This window comes from Pimephales promelas, chromosome 10 (assembly GCF_988280905.1).
Source record: "Pimephales promelas chromosome 10, fPimPro1.hap1.1, whole genome shotgun sequence".
NCBI lineage: Eukaryota > Metazoa > Chordata > Actinopteri > Cypriniformes > Leuciscidae > Pimephales > Pimephales promelas.
Genome location: NC_142778.1, coordinates 18,334,398 through 18,349,203, shown reverse-complemented (window position 1 = coordinate 18,349,203; position 14,806 = coordinate 18,334,398). Strand labels below are relative to the sequence as shown.

The following is a 14,806-nucleotide window of genomic DNA, read 5'->3' as shown; positions in this document are numbered from 1 at the left end:
ATGATGTATTATGGTGTGTTTTTTTGGCCTATTAACTGGTAGGTGTTGTGGCTGCCGGCTGATCAGAGGAGTGTGGTACAGGAGCTGGATCCAGAGTTGCAGCAAACTTCTGGAGATCATGCGTCGATAGAGGAGCTGCAGGAGGAACATATAGTCCGACTCAACCTCCATTACAGCTCCATGTCACAGGATCAGATCAGGTATGTCGGGTTGTGTCGCATAGATAGTTTTTTAATAATTCAATGGCTTAGAGTCAATTACCGTATTCTACTTGTACTATGGCTACCGCATCTCACATTGTTCAGATGAGGCATTTCAAGACATTTGTCAGGCTCTTGTGTGTAGGACTAATTTCCTATACATGTAGTCCTACTACCGGTGCTTCCCAATGCTTGAGCCACTGATAGCAGACAAATGCAGTTGTTAATGCCATTATAGAGAGATATTGCATTAATAAAATGCAATTTTGTAGCAAAAACATGGAAATGATTTGTCGTTTTTATCCCATTGTTTACTATATTTATTTGCTCGGTCAGTGTAGTTGTGGGTTTTGGTTTTGTAGGCTGTAAAGACCTTTTAAATAACTGAAATTATTTGGTGAGGTGAGACATGTGAATGAACCTTTCTGATTTCAGAAAGTACGCCTCTGTGAACATCAGCACTAACCTGTACGTGATCAGTCAGCCGTGGTTGTATTCACTGGCATGGTGCGCCGGCGTTCATTCGGTCACTACCAACGCCCTGCACATCCTTAAGAAACTGCAGCGCCCCCTGTTCCTCATGGTGAGTTGAGCCTAGCTTTGAGAGCACAAATATTCTATCATTGAAAGGACTGTGACCATTCTTTTCCTCACAAATCCTTGCGCAGACTCCAGACGAATACAGTTTGATGTGGATTCTGACAGATATCGTCTCTGCTTTCTTCATCACTGCCGTTTTCATATTCCACTGGTGAGTTCTGCTTCCACTAACCTGCTGTTTAGTTTCAAACATACATGCATGACACGTTCAAGTATTTGGAGACTGGTACTGTAACTGTCAATGTCTAAGTATTGGGACAGTTGGCACACCTTTTTATTGCCTTTTTCTCAATCACATATTTTAGCAATCGTTTTAAATTAGGCATCATTCGAAAGCTTAAACACTCAAAGTACTGCTTCCAAGGTAACACAAGAGATGATGGATAGATGATGCTCAATTTTTGTGATATCAACTTCAAATTTGGAACACAACTTGGTTAGACATGCGGCTTTGATTTTTCTAGCAACCTTAGAGTGCTAATTATTTATATATATTTTGGATAAAATATAACATTTTTACTTCTGTGCATTTGCTTTACAGTAACATTAAGTGTCTAGAACTTTTTACACTTTATTTTTTTTTCACTTCTGCAATAATCTTTAGTCTTCTTTAAAAAGAGACCAAAGTCTGTATTCCAATGCATTCATGAATTACAACCATTAAAGTTCAGATCTGTTTTCAAATAAGGGCTGTCAACAGGTTAAAATATTTCAGATCAAATTTGCATAATATCTGATTAAAGGAGTAGTTGACTTTTGAAAAAACGTATGCTGATAATTTACTCACCCCCATGTCATCCAAGATGTCCATGTCTTTCTTTCTTCAGTCGAAAAGAAATGAAGGTTTTTGATGAAAAAATTCCAGCATTTTTCTCCATATAATGGACTTCAGTGGGAACCAAACAGTTCAAGGTCCAAAAGACACTTTCTGTGCAAACTGTTCAAAGGGCTTTAAACGATTCCAGACGATGAATAAAGGTCTTATCAAGCGAAACGATCGCTCATTTAAAAAATAAATAACAAAGTTTAAGTTTTATAAGATCAAATGCTCGGCTTGCTCTGTTCTGTGATGCACGTTCGTGACTCTCCTGTTCGAATCCGTTCATCAAAATGAACAAATCTTTTTCAATTCGTATTCAATTCGTTCGTTGACTGAACCAAATGACTCGGAAAAAGATTTGTTCATTTTGGTGAACGAGTTCAAACAAGAGAGTCACAAACGTGCGTCACAGAACAGAGCAAGGTGAGCATTTGTGCTTATAAAACTTAAACTTTGTTATTTATTAATTAAATGATCGATCGTTTCGCTTGATAAGACCCTTATTCATCGTCTGGAATCGTTTAAAGCACTTTGAACAGTTTACAATTTGTACTGAAAGTGTCTATTGGACCTTGAACCGTTTGGTTCCCATTGAAGTGCATTAAATGGAGAAAAATCCTGGATTGTTTTCATCAAAAACCTTCATTTCTTTTCGACTGAAGAAAGACAGACATGGACATCTTGGATGACATGGGGGTGAGTAAATTATTAGCAAAAGTTTTTTTCAAAAGTGCAAGATTGGAATTGCATCAATTGCAGTATGTACCAAAACACAGATTATGGGTAACATTATAGCCTTAAAAAGGCATTTTTAACAATTTAACCATTCTCTGGAAAAAGTACCATTTTACACAAACACCTTTGGTTTTCTATTTTCAGGGCACTGTTTATTTGTTAGATTACAAAGAGATTTCTTTCCATCATTTTATTAAATGCATGTTATTCCACGTCTTTTGCAATGTTCTTCCTCAAAATTGAAGGCTTAAAAAAGAAACCATGGCAACATTCTTTTTATTGGGATGTGATGAACTCCGCATGTGATGTTTCCTCCTCCAGGTGGCGTGAGCGAGGTTTACCCTTCTGGTCCGGTAGTAGACAGGTCAATGAGAATGGACCATACAGCAAGTTCAGGACTGGTAAGTTGTTCATTTTTGGCTCGAAGTCTCTCATTGGCCGTGGTTTTGGCTCATCGTCCTGCATGTGCTGTACAGATTGGTGGCTATTTTCAGAATGGCAGATGATCATACAACTGTTGCCAAATCTGCAATATACAACAGAGCACACTGTGTGTGTGTGTGTGTGTGTGTGATGCTGTATTTTTGGTCAACCTAAGCCAAACACGATTTTAACTCATCCTCCTTGCCAGTTATTTTATCTAATGACACAAATTTGAATTCAAAATAAGCAACTTTATTTCTGATGAATTATTTCTTTCATTGTTGCATATTGTACCCTTGCTACATTCTGCTTTCCATTCTGAACACAGCCAGAATGTTCTTGTGTGTGTGTGTTATGGTTAATATGCAATATGTGTTATGTAAATAGTACATGGTACATGTTACATATATTACAGTATATATATATATATATATATATATATATATATATATATATATATATATATATTGTGTGTGTATATATAACACGCACACACATAGCTTATGTATAGCTTATGTGTATACATATTTATAATAATATACAAATATTTCACATGGAAATAGTTGATATATAGACTAGATATATAAGCTATATAAAAATAGTTTTTGCTTGAAAGTCTGGGATTAAAATTAAATCATAAATTTGAAATCCAAAAATGTTCATATAGCATTTTAACTACTATTAATATGTCTTATTTCAATTAACAGTTTTTTTAACGATATTAATCCTGGCTTCATGTAAATATTTTACCTCAAAGTGGTTCAGATGACAAAAAAGATTTGGAAATCCCTGATTTAAATAGTAAACATTACATATAGTGTATACCAAAGGCATGGTATACACTTTGTAATGACTACTAATTTTCTAAGCAAATGTGAAGTAGAAAAAAAATCGCATTAGTCAGATTTTCCTGCAACCGTCCCAGAAACCCTAGTTGTGTGTCCTGTGGCGCTGTCTGAACGTGACTCTCTGTGCTGTAGAACGCTCTGAGGTCCAAGGCATCCGCTGGAACCCCCTGTTCTTTGACGGGCCGTCACTCTCCCTGGACCCTATGCATGTTCCCCCTGTGCATGGCTTCCCCGTACCCATCTGACCCTCCGTCACTCTCATTACTGAGCCGTCTCTCTCCCTCCCCTGTACGGCAGAGCTGAGCGACGTCTGGTCCATCTCCAGCATCAGTGTCCGTGGAGAGGCTCAGAGCTCGCCCCTCGCTCCCAATCTGCCCACCATTTCTGAGGAACCGCCCATCTGAAAAGACAACAGAGAGATCTGTGGAAGGCATGAAGCCTGCATCGCTGTCAGCATCATCGCTATATCAGCAGCATCATCATGCAAAATATACACAGTTTTCATATATTCTGGGGTTTATACTTTGGCAGTACCTTGAAATTCATGTACCATGGAGTTTACATGGTACTCGGGTACTCTGAGAGGTCATTCATAGAAAACATATGTTAGTGATATTTTGTTAAAAATATCAACTGTATTTGACCAATTATTTTCTGAATTGGTGGCATTAGATGAATCGATCATCCAGCTTCTTTTGCTTCTGTGAAGTTCGTTTTTATCAAAGACAGAATTTGGCTATTTTTCAATGCAAGCCTGATTACTGCAGAATGACGCATGGTAAAATAGAGAGTTTTGGAAATGATGTCAGATCCATTGCATGGTGTGATAAATTTGACAAAACATTTACAATCGGGAAGACGACGGTAAAAAGCCAAACGGACAATCTCGATTTGAAAGATTTCGATGTTGGGATTTTTGACACTGGAATTGCTGAAGTGAATTCGAACGCAACTTCTTGAGTTGTATAGAAGTGCTCTGGCTACTGATGAACTTGGAAATGTCTTTATTTTGGAAGTGGTCGTGCGTGAGCTCATCGTACCGCAGACATGCAGCATGTACTTCAAACAGTGAGTGCTGGATCGCATACATGTTTTCTTGCTCTTTTCATGGGATGCTGCCTGTATAAAATGCAATGCCTAGCGTGATTTCTATTTACTTAATCTTTCGATGTAACTCGAGACTGTAAATATGATTGTAAACTGACCTTAAATAATATTCTGATCTGATATTGTCAGATTTTTTTTTTTGTTGTCTCTTTTTGTTACTCTATCATCAGCACTTACAGCCTAAATAAAAATATTTTTAGCAGACTCAAGATATGCCTCAATATGTATCTTTACAAAAGGTTTGATCTATACAGTATGTGAGAATATCAGCATCACGTCACAGAAATATTGAACCCATGTTTAGTTTGTTATAAACGCTGCACTGTTTACAGGAATGGTTCATATAAAATTTATTTATAACTAAACTCTGGTGTGAGTTTACATATGGCAAAATAACAGTACTCAGAACTTGATCTGCTAATTACCACACAAAAATAAAACATGAGAAACAGACGTGTTCTGTACAGGTTAGTTTCTGATGTCACAGTGAGTCAGTCAAATAATTGTGCTGAAGGACATATTGGTGCAAATAAAGGCCATAAATTAACTAAAGAAAAAGTCTAACAGATCAAACCTACTCTTGCAACATACACAAGCATAAACAGTTTCAAAAATGACAAAGTACAGCGTCATTCTAACATATCTATTTATCAGCTACTGGGCGAATCTCTTGGAAACATGTCTAGGTCACATTTCAACCCAATCTTGTTTTCAAAAGCATGAAGATTTTTTTTTTTAACTTTTATGGTATACACTATGTAATGACTACTAATTTTCTGTATCTCAATTAAGCCCAGTGCTTCTGGACATACACTATAATGCACTTTTTAATGTTTTTATATTATACATTAAAGGCAGTGCAACCAACTAGCTTTCTAAAAACATTTCATTTTCCTGTATGCAAAATTTAATTTCTTTATTTTGCTTGAAATGGGAGAAATACGATCTGAAACAGTTCTCGGCTTGTTTCTAGGAATGCAATAAGGCCATTTTAACATTCCCTAAAGTACACGTACACTACAAGTCAAAGCTGCATGAATGTTGAACATGTAACAATTTTCCAAGCCTGTAAAAACAATTATTCCACAAAAAAATAGTAATAAGGCATGCAGTTTAACAATATTTTAAAAACTTACATTGAAATCACAGAATTCTCGAATTCTATCAAAACCCCCAGAAACTCAGGCAAGTATTTTTCTTGTGCATTAGCAGTGTTGTTTACCACCTAAACAATCCAAATAGTGTTCGTTCACTGACGTGATTGTGAGGAAAAATTCCAAAATGTTGATGAATGCTTTGCGATGCATGTTAGCAAGCCATTCCAGTTCATGTTTGACTTGGCTGGATTTCACAAAACGTATTAAATGGTACCTAAATTGTGCATTAAGTCATACTGTAGAATACATATTCTGGAGCAAACCGTCCAACAAAAGACGCATAATTCAGGTTCTTCACGCCATTTCCAAGGAGGCAAAGTCCCTTCAGCTTTGCTCAGAGGTAGTCATCCTCACTGGAGGCAGATGAAGAGTCTTCATCGGGGTACACGGAGCCCTGGGAGCTGGCAGAGGGGGTGCGGCTCATCTGCCACAGCTGGGACGCGAAGGCCCGCCCCCAGCTACAGGGCCGACCTATTGGGCGCAGCAGACGCACCAGCTGCACCGCCTCACGCCAATCAAACGTTCACTTGCTGTGGCCGCGGGAGTTGCGCTGCTTGCTCATGGTGGTCAACATCTGGCTAATGTATGACGTCAACAGGTCATCCATTTTGTAGCCCTGTTATGAAGAAAACAAATTTCCTTAGAGCTACACTGTGTAACTCTTTTAGTTTATTCTTAGCTAAAAACACTTAGTTCTTTCAAAAATATATGTGCTCATTTATGTATTTACTTCGTTCAAGTAATAAAGTATTCTCGTGAGTGTATAATATGTCATTGAAAATAGATACGGGTAAGGGGTCGCCATGTTGCCCCTACATCTTGAAAGTACATTAGCCAAAGAGGGACATACCCGTTAATTCAAGCTTCGCCTTTTGCGTTTACGTTTGAGTTAACACTCATGGACGAGGTCGAACTGGAAGCCATGTTAATCTTGGACTACAATGGCTACCGTAGGAGTTGAAACGAAATCGGAATTGAGAGGAACAGAAACTAATATTCACTGGATGGTCACATACCTTTTCACCACTAGATGGGGGTAAAAATCACACAGTGTAGCTTTAATTAAATCATTTACTAAATGAACCTCATTAAAAAAGGATAATAGCAGCATTTAGAGTAAACCCCCGTTCACACTACAAGCGGCTTTGTCGCTGCAGGTCGCCAGTGGCTGCGCTGGAGGGCGTTCCCACAACTGGTTGCCTAGTAATGTTTGTGAGTGACATTCACGGATGTTTCTCTGTTGTAGACAACAGTAGTTATAGAGGGCACCATGTGTCAAAATGATTTATTGCTTTTTTGATTGACAGGTGGGCGGGGCTGACCTTTGACCTTCCGGATGCCATCTTTGAAGTAGTCATAAACCTTTGACCTTTGACATACCGTGTCTGGGATATCGATTAACCTTTGACCTAACGATCAATCAAATGGACAGGTGGTGTTGACCCGTTGACCTTTTGCGTTCCATCTCTGGAATATCGATTAACCTATGACCTTTCTAATCCAAAAAACATGTGTGTGTGTGTGTGAACATCTGTGGTTTTGACCGGATGACCTTTTTTAATCCAAAAAACATGTGTGTGAACATGTATGGTTTTGTCCTCTCAGTGACCCCAGGAAGCGATCGATCAAAATGGACAGGTTGACCCCGGTTGACTGGTTTTATCATTGATGTAGCCCCCCTCCCATACCAGAAAAGTCGTCTATAAAATGGGTGGTCTCTGTTCTACAGAATTCACAGAGGGAAACATGAGTTACATGACTATGGACGCTTTATCCTTACCTAAAACCCCCGAGATCGATCTGAGTAGCATGATGGAATAATTTTCTAATATAGCCCGTATCACAATATGATCTGTAAAATAAAAGCGGCTTACTTGAGTGCTGATGACCCCCCTCTGATTCTCTCACCGTCCTTCGGCCTCTGTGACAGTCGGGGTGTGAGATGGCTGAAACATTCATTCACCCAGAGAAAAAATCTTACACGAGCTAAAAAATGAAACCGTGTTTTATAGATTATAAGGAAAAAACATTTAGATTTAAATGTGAAAAAGCATCTTCCTTTATTTCCATCAAGATGTGAAAAACCTCTCATCAACAGCAGCATCTGTGAGCGTGTGTTTTTCTGTCTGTGTGTTTGTCTGTGTGTGTCTGTAACAGCATTACATTTCCGCATCCTGTGCTGAAACAGTTAGAATAAAGTTCAAACTTTTCCTCACTATCTAAAGTTAAAACCATGGTTCATTTAAAAAGAATATCAATAAAATGCTTTATCATTCATTGTAAAATAATACATGTTTTATAGATTATAAGTTGACTAAGAGTCTATCAAAAATAAAACCATCTTACTTTTTCCAGCTGGTCGACAAAGTACTTCCTAAGATGCCCATACAATACATGGATGGTTTACAAAAGATGAGTTTAAAGTTGTGAAGATCTCCCTGTGATTCTCTCTCCCCCATGCATGGTGGAGTGGTGTGTGTGTGTGTGTGTGTGTGTGTGTGTCTCTGTGTAATAAATGGCAATAAATTACTTTAGACCTCTCTGAATCCTCTAAGTCAGAGGGACCCTCTCATACTTATTTTCTCTGTGTGTGTGTGTGTGTGTGTGTTACATTATACCCCTTCAAGTGAGGACGATATATTTCACTCTAAACATTAAGCTCTATATAAATGAAAATAGTTATAAATTTACATCTAGTAATTTACAAAATTATTATTATTTAACACTAACTAGAGTTGAAAAACCTTGATCTTCAAAAGTATATAAATGAAATGGTAATAAATGTGCAATTATTAATTTACAAATATAACATTTCACACTAACTGAGTTGAAATTGAACAACATTGTTCATTTAAAAGTATATCAATTAAATGCTTTTATCTCTCATTTCAAAAATAAGACTAAGATCTTAAGACTAAGATCTCCCACAAATGATCCTCTCTCCCCCTCGCTTTACAGGCATGCATTGTGTGTGTGTCGGTTCAGCGGAGACATTCCATATGTTTGATTAGTGTTAATCTTACTTCATAGTATAATCATTAAAAGTTTAAATGATATCTTTTAAAAATACCAGATGTTTTAAAATAAATTAAATTAATTCATAAAACAAATATGCTACATCAGCGGTCTATGGAAAAACTTGACTATATTTTTATTTATCAGGGTGCATGTAAAAAATTCGATCTCTCACAAGTCATCTCACACATTGTGTGAAATGTTCAATAATTCCTTAAGTAGTATCTCTGCGAAAATCACCACATAGGTCTATCTTTAGTGCGAGAGCACCAATGAAGACATTTTAGAAACTGTGATGCCAAAGGCCGGCCACCCATTAGCTTCAGGATAGTGACAGAGCAGATGAGTCTCTGTGCATCGCCGAGTCAAAGTTTTGTTTGTACTAGAATTATTTCGAATCATAATCGTAAAAGTTTCAAGCTTTTAAAATGAAAAGATTGTTCAAATTAAATCTTTATAGTTTTAATACATTCATATCTTCTATTTCTTTTAAAGATTACTCTAATGATTTTTTTTAATGCCGACCTAAAAGTATTTTTATTTATATAGCCATAACAATTTTTGTACCGTAACTGCGTATTCTATACCATACACCTAAAACACTACCGTCAGAGAAAACTGGATTTTTACATTTTCAATAAATAATTGAATATAATTTATAATAAAGCTGTTTTGCACTCACAAAGCATAAAATCTCTATTTTTAAATCAAATGATTATAAATTAAATGATATATAACTCTATAATGAATAATAACACATATGTTACTAAAATGTATTTGTACAAATTAAACATAGTTTTATCTAAAGAATATATACATGTATAATTACAAAAAACTCATTCTATGCAAACTAGATCTAGGCAATGATAAAGACTATGCAAAAAGCAAATAGTTTAAGCTGTCATAAACAAAGACCTCTCATATCCGTTAGTGATAGGGTGAGATGAAGGTTCAGACCCTCACAGAGACGGAGGAGTTACAGGCCAGATGAGCCACTGGGACACAATTATGTCATGTTATTCTAATTTTTTATTCTAAATTCACTTAAAACCATAATCTTAAAAGTTTCAATTATCTTTTAAAATTAAAAGATGTTTAAATTTTTTATTGAAGTCATCATCTGTTTATCTTACAAGACTTCTGTATGATATAAATAGGTTTCCATAAATTTAACCAAAGCTATTATTTATACTAAAATGTAAGAAAAATTAATTATTTCTACTTATTTCTACTAAATATTTCAAACATTATTTTTGTCCATGCCACATGAAACAAGTTGTCAAAGTTTGTTTTTGTTGTTTTAAAAGAAATCACACGACTCTACGTTGCACTTATTTAGATTAAGCTGTATCATTTAGAAAATCACCACACATTTTCAGAGACGCAGTGTTGTCCATGATGTTCCATAAGTAAAGTTGGTCTTGACCGAATATTTAATTTACTCATCTTAATTCAAAGCATGATCTTACTTTTTCTACGGTCGCTATGACCATTTGTACGTATAAGATATATCATTTTTACTTTTCTTGTATCTCCCAAACTATCCTTATTCATTGTGGAAAAAGACACAAGTGAAACCCTTCACTGAGAATATACTATCGGTTATCTACACAAAATATATGTAGAATTTTCAAATGTCAGCTTTTTGGTGTTGACGACATGAACAGACTTTGTGGAGAGCCGATGATTCTATAGCAGAAACATGCCCTTTGACCTCCTCCATTTTCGAGGCTTTTTGTTAAAGACCCTACAGCTTCGTCCTTAAAAAGGCACGCCGTGTAGGAATTTCACCCATCTAGCGGTGAAATTTTATTTGCCATTCAAACGCATAGTACTCTCTAGCGCCGCGGTTTTTTTAAATGCGTGTTGTGATTACGGCGAGCGTTATGTGCCAAGAAGCTAGGACATGTCGTCCAATAGCACTTTTTCGAGTTTAACTATACACATTCTACCGTTACGCCGTCTATATAATGAATTACACAACCACGCAATGAAAAAGCTTGTAATTTAGACCATTGACTTAACTGTCGATAAGAAAGCAGGACTTCTACGTTCTGTTCAAAGTCTTTCTCCTTCATTTCCTCTATCCACCTGGGAAAAGCTGTCCCGACATTCACCCTTGTTTTTAAATTTGCCGGTCACCCTTCCTTTTAGATTCAATTTTTAAGCATTATCATGGCGATGAGGATTGCATTATGAAGTATCGTGCAGCAGTGCAGCCTTTCAAGCGCCTCTCACTGACCTCCTTGCGTCCGTTTCAGTCAGCCGGCTCTCAATGAAAACGCGTTGCGGTGGACTAGTGCTTTTTGTCCCTCTCCGTTATTATAGTTTTTCAAGATGGGGGAACGACACGGCAGCCTCTGTGACTCACCCGTCAGAGCTAATTTTACACCAATGAGATCATATTTATAGACATTGATTTTAGCTAATGAAATACGTTTTAAAAAATATTTAATTTCCCTTAAAAAGATAAAGTTTAATGACACTAGCTTGCAACATTCCCCAAAAAATCAAATACTCTTTACGATTTGTATTACACTTTTAAAGGATAATCTTACTTTAAAGTTTTAACAAAAATGTAAAAGCACATATTTGCTGTTTTCTGACACAAGACCTTTTGTGAATAGTATTAAGATGGAGGAAATTATTGTAGTGTCTTGTTCTGTTTGTATGGTGTTATCGCCTATATGTTTGAGAAACTGCCTAAACTTTGTTCTCTCGAACTTAATTTACCGACAGGTACAAATAAAACAACCAACCAACCAACCAACCAAGACCATTAACCGGTTCTTTTTTCTTTTATAAATTGACTTTCTACAAATATCAGCATGATAAAAATGGACTTAGTACACGATGATACAAGATAGTGTTGTGTTTAAAACCATGATAACATTTTCTTTGTTTTGACAAACCTACAGAAATGCCTTTTGATTACTAAGTGTCAGGCATAGTGCAAACAGACAATGTTTGAGAGCCCTAATATTGGCGTAATCTCTGCGAGGTCTCAACCACAATCGCAAAACTTTGTGGTGGGTGATACGGTCATAGCTTTACTAAAATAAAATTGTATCAAAATGTAATATATTATGGTTTGTTATCGACTAATACCTTTTATTTTTAACTAACGCTTCAATATCCAGCATAATTTTTGTTCAAAATTGTTTTGTGACCCAAAATAATCAGATAAGGAAATGTTCACAAGCTACAGTTAGATATTCTCCTCCATAGTGTGTGTGTGTAAATAGTAGCGCTTAAATGTTTGGCTGTATTTTTTCACATCGTAGCGATGCAAAGTACCATACTCTAGCCTATGGTCTCACTTTAAAAACATAATCTTTATACAGTAATTGAACGGGCCCAAATCACCAAGAAACCAGGGTTGAAAAGCACCGTTTATAATAAATATACAAAAATTCACAAATGATGACTATTCAGATAGCTAGCAGATGTCTTTGTATGTTGGACAGTGTGTCTGTTTTAGGCGAAAACATTTCTTTGAGAACCGTCAACATTCATTCAACATTAATTTAAGTGTTTGACTAAACTTTCCCTCTATCTACGATGCACAGACTATTGTAAACTACTGTTAATATAAGCAAGTATTACTTACTTAAGTTACTTATAAGTAAGTTTTAACGTGAAAAGTAAGCCCATGCTGTTTTACACTTAAACTATTACATCTGACTATTGCACTGAGAGAGGCCCATTCATTAAGTTTGGTAATTCTAGAGATCAGCCCGCTTCCATTTAAAACAAATACGCTTGTGATCATTTTTTATGTTTGTAATTGATTATGCCGTTTACATCTTGCTCCTTTGTACAGTTTGCAAAAACATGAGATATTTCGTTTAGAACATCTTTCAGCTAAGTCTACGAAACATTGACATGAAAGCTGATTATTGCGGCTTTTCTGTTACCTACAAAAATATTAAACTCGTCTAGCTATTGTCCGTTGCACTGCACAGTCATAGATGCGCAGTTATTTTGTGTATGTAGCTAAACAACGGTTCAGCCGGTTAAACAACGTGAAAGGCGGGAGGATTCATTTTTTATTCCGTCTACACCGATACTTGGATACTTGGCCAAAAGAGTTTTTGGTCTCATCACCAAAATGTCTTAACGTATCATAAATATCACTTGCTAGATAAATTATATCTAACTATCAACAGTTATACGTGAAACACGCTCAGTCGCATTAGAGTCAGATTCTTGTTTATATTGAACATTGAACCGCTAGTGTTCTACAATTGTTTACCACCGTTTCATTTCATCTGGTTGTTACACTATCACCCCATGGATATCCGTCTCCTACCGTGAGCTATAATGTTAGTGAACTCTAGGTCTTCTCTTTTCATATACAACACTATTCACATGAATTGGCTTGATTTAATAAAATGATGGTTTAAACCATCCTAGTTTTTAAATAGCGCTTAAATGTTATCCCTAAAATACCGCACAAGGATCTCTGAAATATGTGTAGATCATCTATGTAGATCTATGTTTTTTAAAAATTCAGCAAAACAAACAATGAAGACATCTTTCTGTCGGTTACCCTCAAAATCCAGGCATACAACAAAATAAAGTACATTTACAAAATTACAAAAGTTTTACGCGATATTGATGTCACGTTTTTAATTTCAACTAATTTTAATTTTAACGGAACTTCTCAATAGGGGGTAAAAGTTAACTGAAAGCAAGATAAAATTCGTCCTAGCTTCTTTCTAATATATAAAATATTTATATATTTTGGTGCAATTCATAGAATTCTCTCTGGCGGCATATGCATAACGTCTCCATGACTTCTGATTCCATGAGGCTTTAATCCTATATAGTCGTTTACGACATCATGACGACGACAGCCCTATACAACCCCCTCCAGCGGGAGTGAGGGCGGACCACACTGATAAACTCTACAGAGAGCTCAGCCTCAGTCATACACAACCCCAGTTTTCCTAACTGAAGGGGTCCTAGCTCTAATAGTCGCGGACTGGTGTGCCGCTGCTACATCTCATCGATCAAAAGTCGAAGGAGCATTGTCTGTTGTAATACAGACTCTCAAAGTCCGCTTCAACCTTCCTGTTTTTTCTGACGTGAACCACGCTTTTTTCACGCTTCTGACCCAAAAAGTTTGTCAACGTACAAGGGCGATTGTGCTGTAAGGACTTTCATCATCAAATAGGGGACCGAAAAATCCAACAACTTCAGAAATGGCGACGCAAAAGCTGACTGAGAGTGACTCCCCAACGAGTTCTGTCGGAGTTCTGCGTCATCCGGCGTGTGAGTGCGGCACGGGAAAAGACTGTCGTTTAAGAGCTATACAAGACTCTATGTTTAAAGATCATTTTAGAGGCCCGATGGTTAGCTTGATGCACAGGATGATCGAAGCTGCCTGTGATGACAACAACGATTGCACGAGGGATACCAAACGTGTGAAAAATCTCAAAAAAGAAATGGATGACATAAGAGGGTTGGTTCAAACTTGGACAGATGTTACGCCCATGTTTGTAAACGGCAAAGAACCGGTCGGCGTAATCCTCAGAAAAGTTCTGGATGTGATGCATGAATCTTGTGAGGAATTTGAATTTGTCGAACTACTCTGTATGTGTACGTTTGTAACATATCTCTGTGTGTCACTGTTGTCAAAAAATGTCAAAACAGATGTGAATGACATAGTTCAAAGTATGGTGAACTATGCCCTAGAGAAAAACCTGATTGCGTGCCGCAACTTTTTATTGTCGCTCGATCACCTGTAAATGTCGTTATTGTTTTAATTCACTATGTTGAAATAAAAAAATATTTTGTGGTCATGTCGGAACTCATAAGCTCATAACTTGGTTTCTATAGGATTCATAGTAAACATGCATAGTATAAATCAGATACTAAATCAAATGGATATAATAA

At 36.7% G+C, this 14,806-nt stretch overlaps 2 protein-coding genes across 6 annotated transcripts in view; one reads left to right on the top strand and one right to left on the bottom strand.

Annotated features, from left to right (window-relative positions):
• The window catches only part of gdpd4a (glycerophosphodiester phosphodiesterase domain containing 4a), a 29,695-nt gene extending 24,753 nt beyond the window's left edge, over positions 1 to 4,942 (top strand). For 3 of the 4 annotated variants that reach the window (XM_039663681.2, XM_039663680.2, XM_089135445.1), the window contains exons 12-16: positions 43 to 200; positions 636 to 783; positions 869 to 951; positions 2,677 to 2,756; positions 3,759 to 4,942. In XM_039663681.2, coding sequence (XP_039519615.2) covers positions 43 to 200; positions 636 to 783; positions 869 to 951; positions 2,677 to 2,756; positions 3,759 to 3,871 — 582 coding nt within the window. In that variant the 3' untranslated portion in view covers positions 3,872 to 4,942. The remainder of the gene's footprint in view (positions 1 to 42; positions 201 to 635; positions 784 to 868; positions 952 to 2,676; positions 2,757 to 3,758) is intronic. The other variant, XM_039663682.2, reaches the window with a different exon arrangement.
• A 124-nt stretch (positions 4,943 to 5,066) lies between these two features.
• The window catches only part of myo7aa (myosin VIIAa), a 68,594-nt gene continuing 58,854 nt past the window's right edge, over positions 5,067 to 14,806 (bottom strand). For both annotated transcript variants that reach the window (XM_089135442.1, XM_089135443.1), the window contains one exon: positions 5,067 to 6,506. In XM_089135442.1, coding sequence (XP_088991568.1) covers positions 6,414 to 6,506 — 93 coding nt within the window. In that variant the 3' untranslated portion in view covers positions 5,067 to 6,413. The remainder of the gene's footprint in view (positions 6,507 to 14,806) is intronic.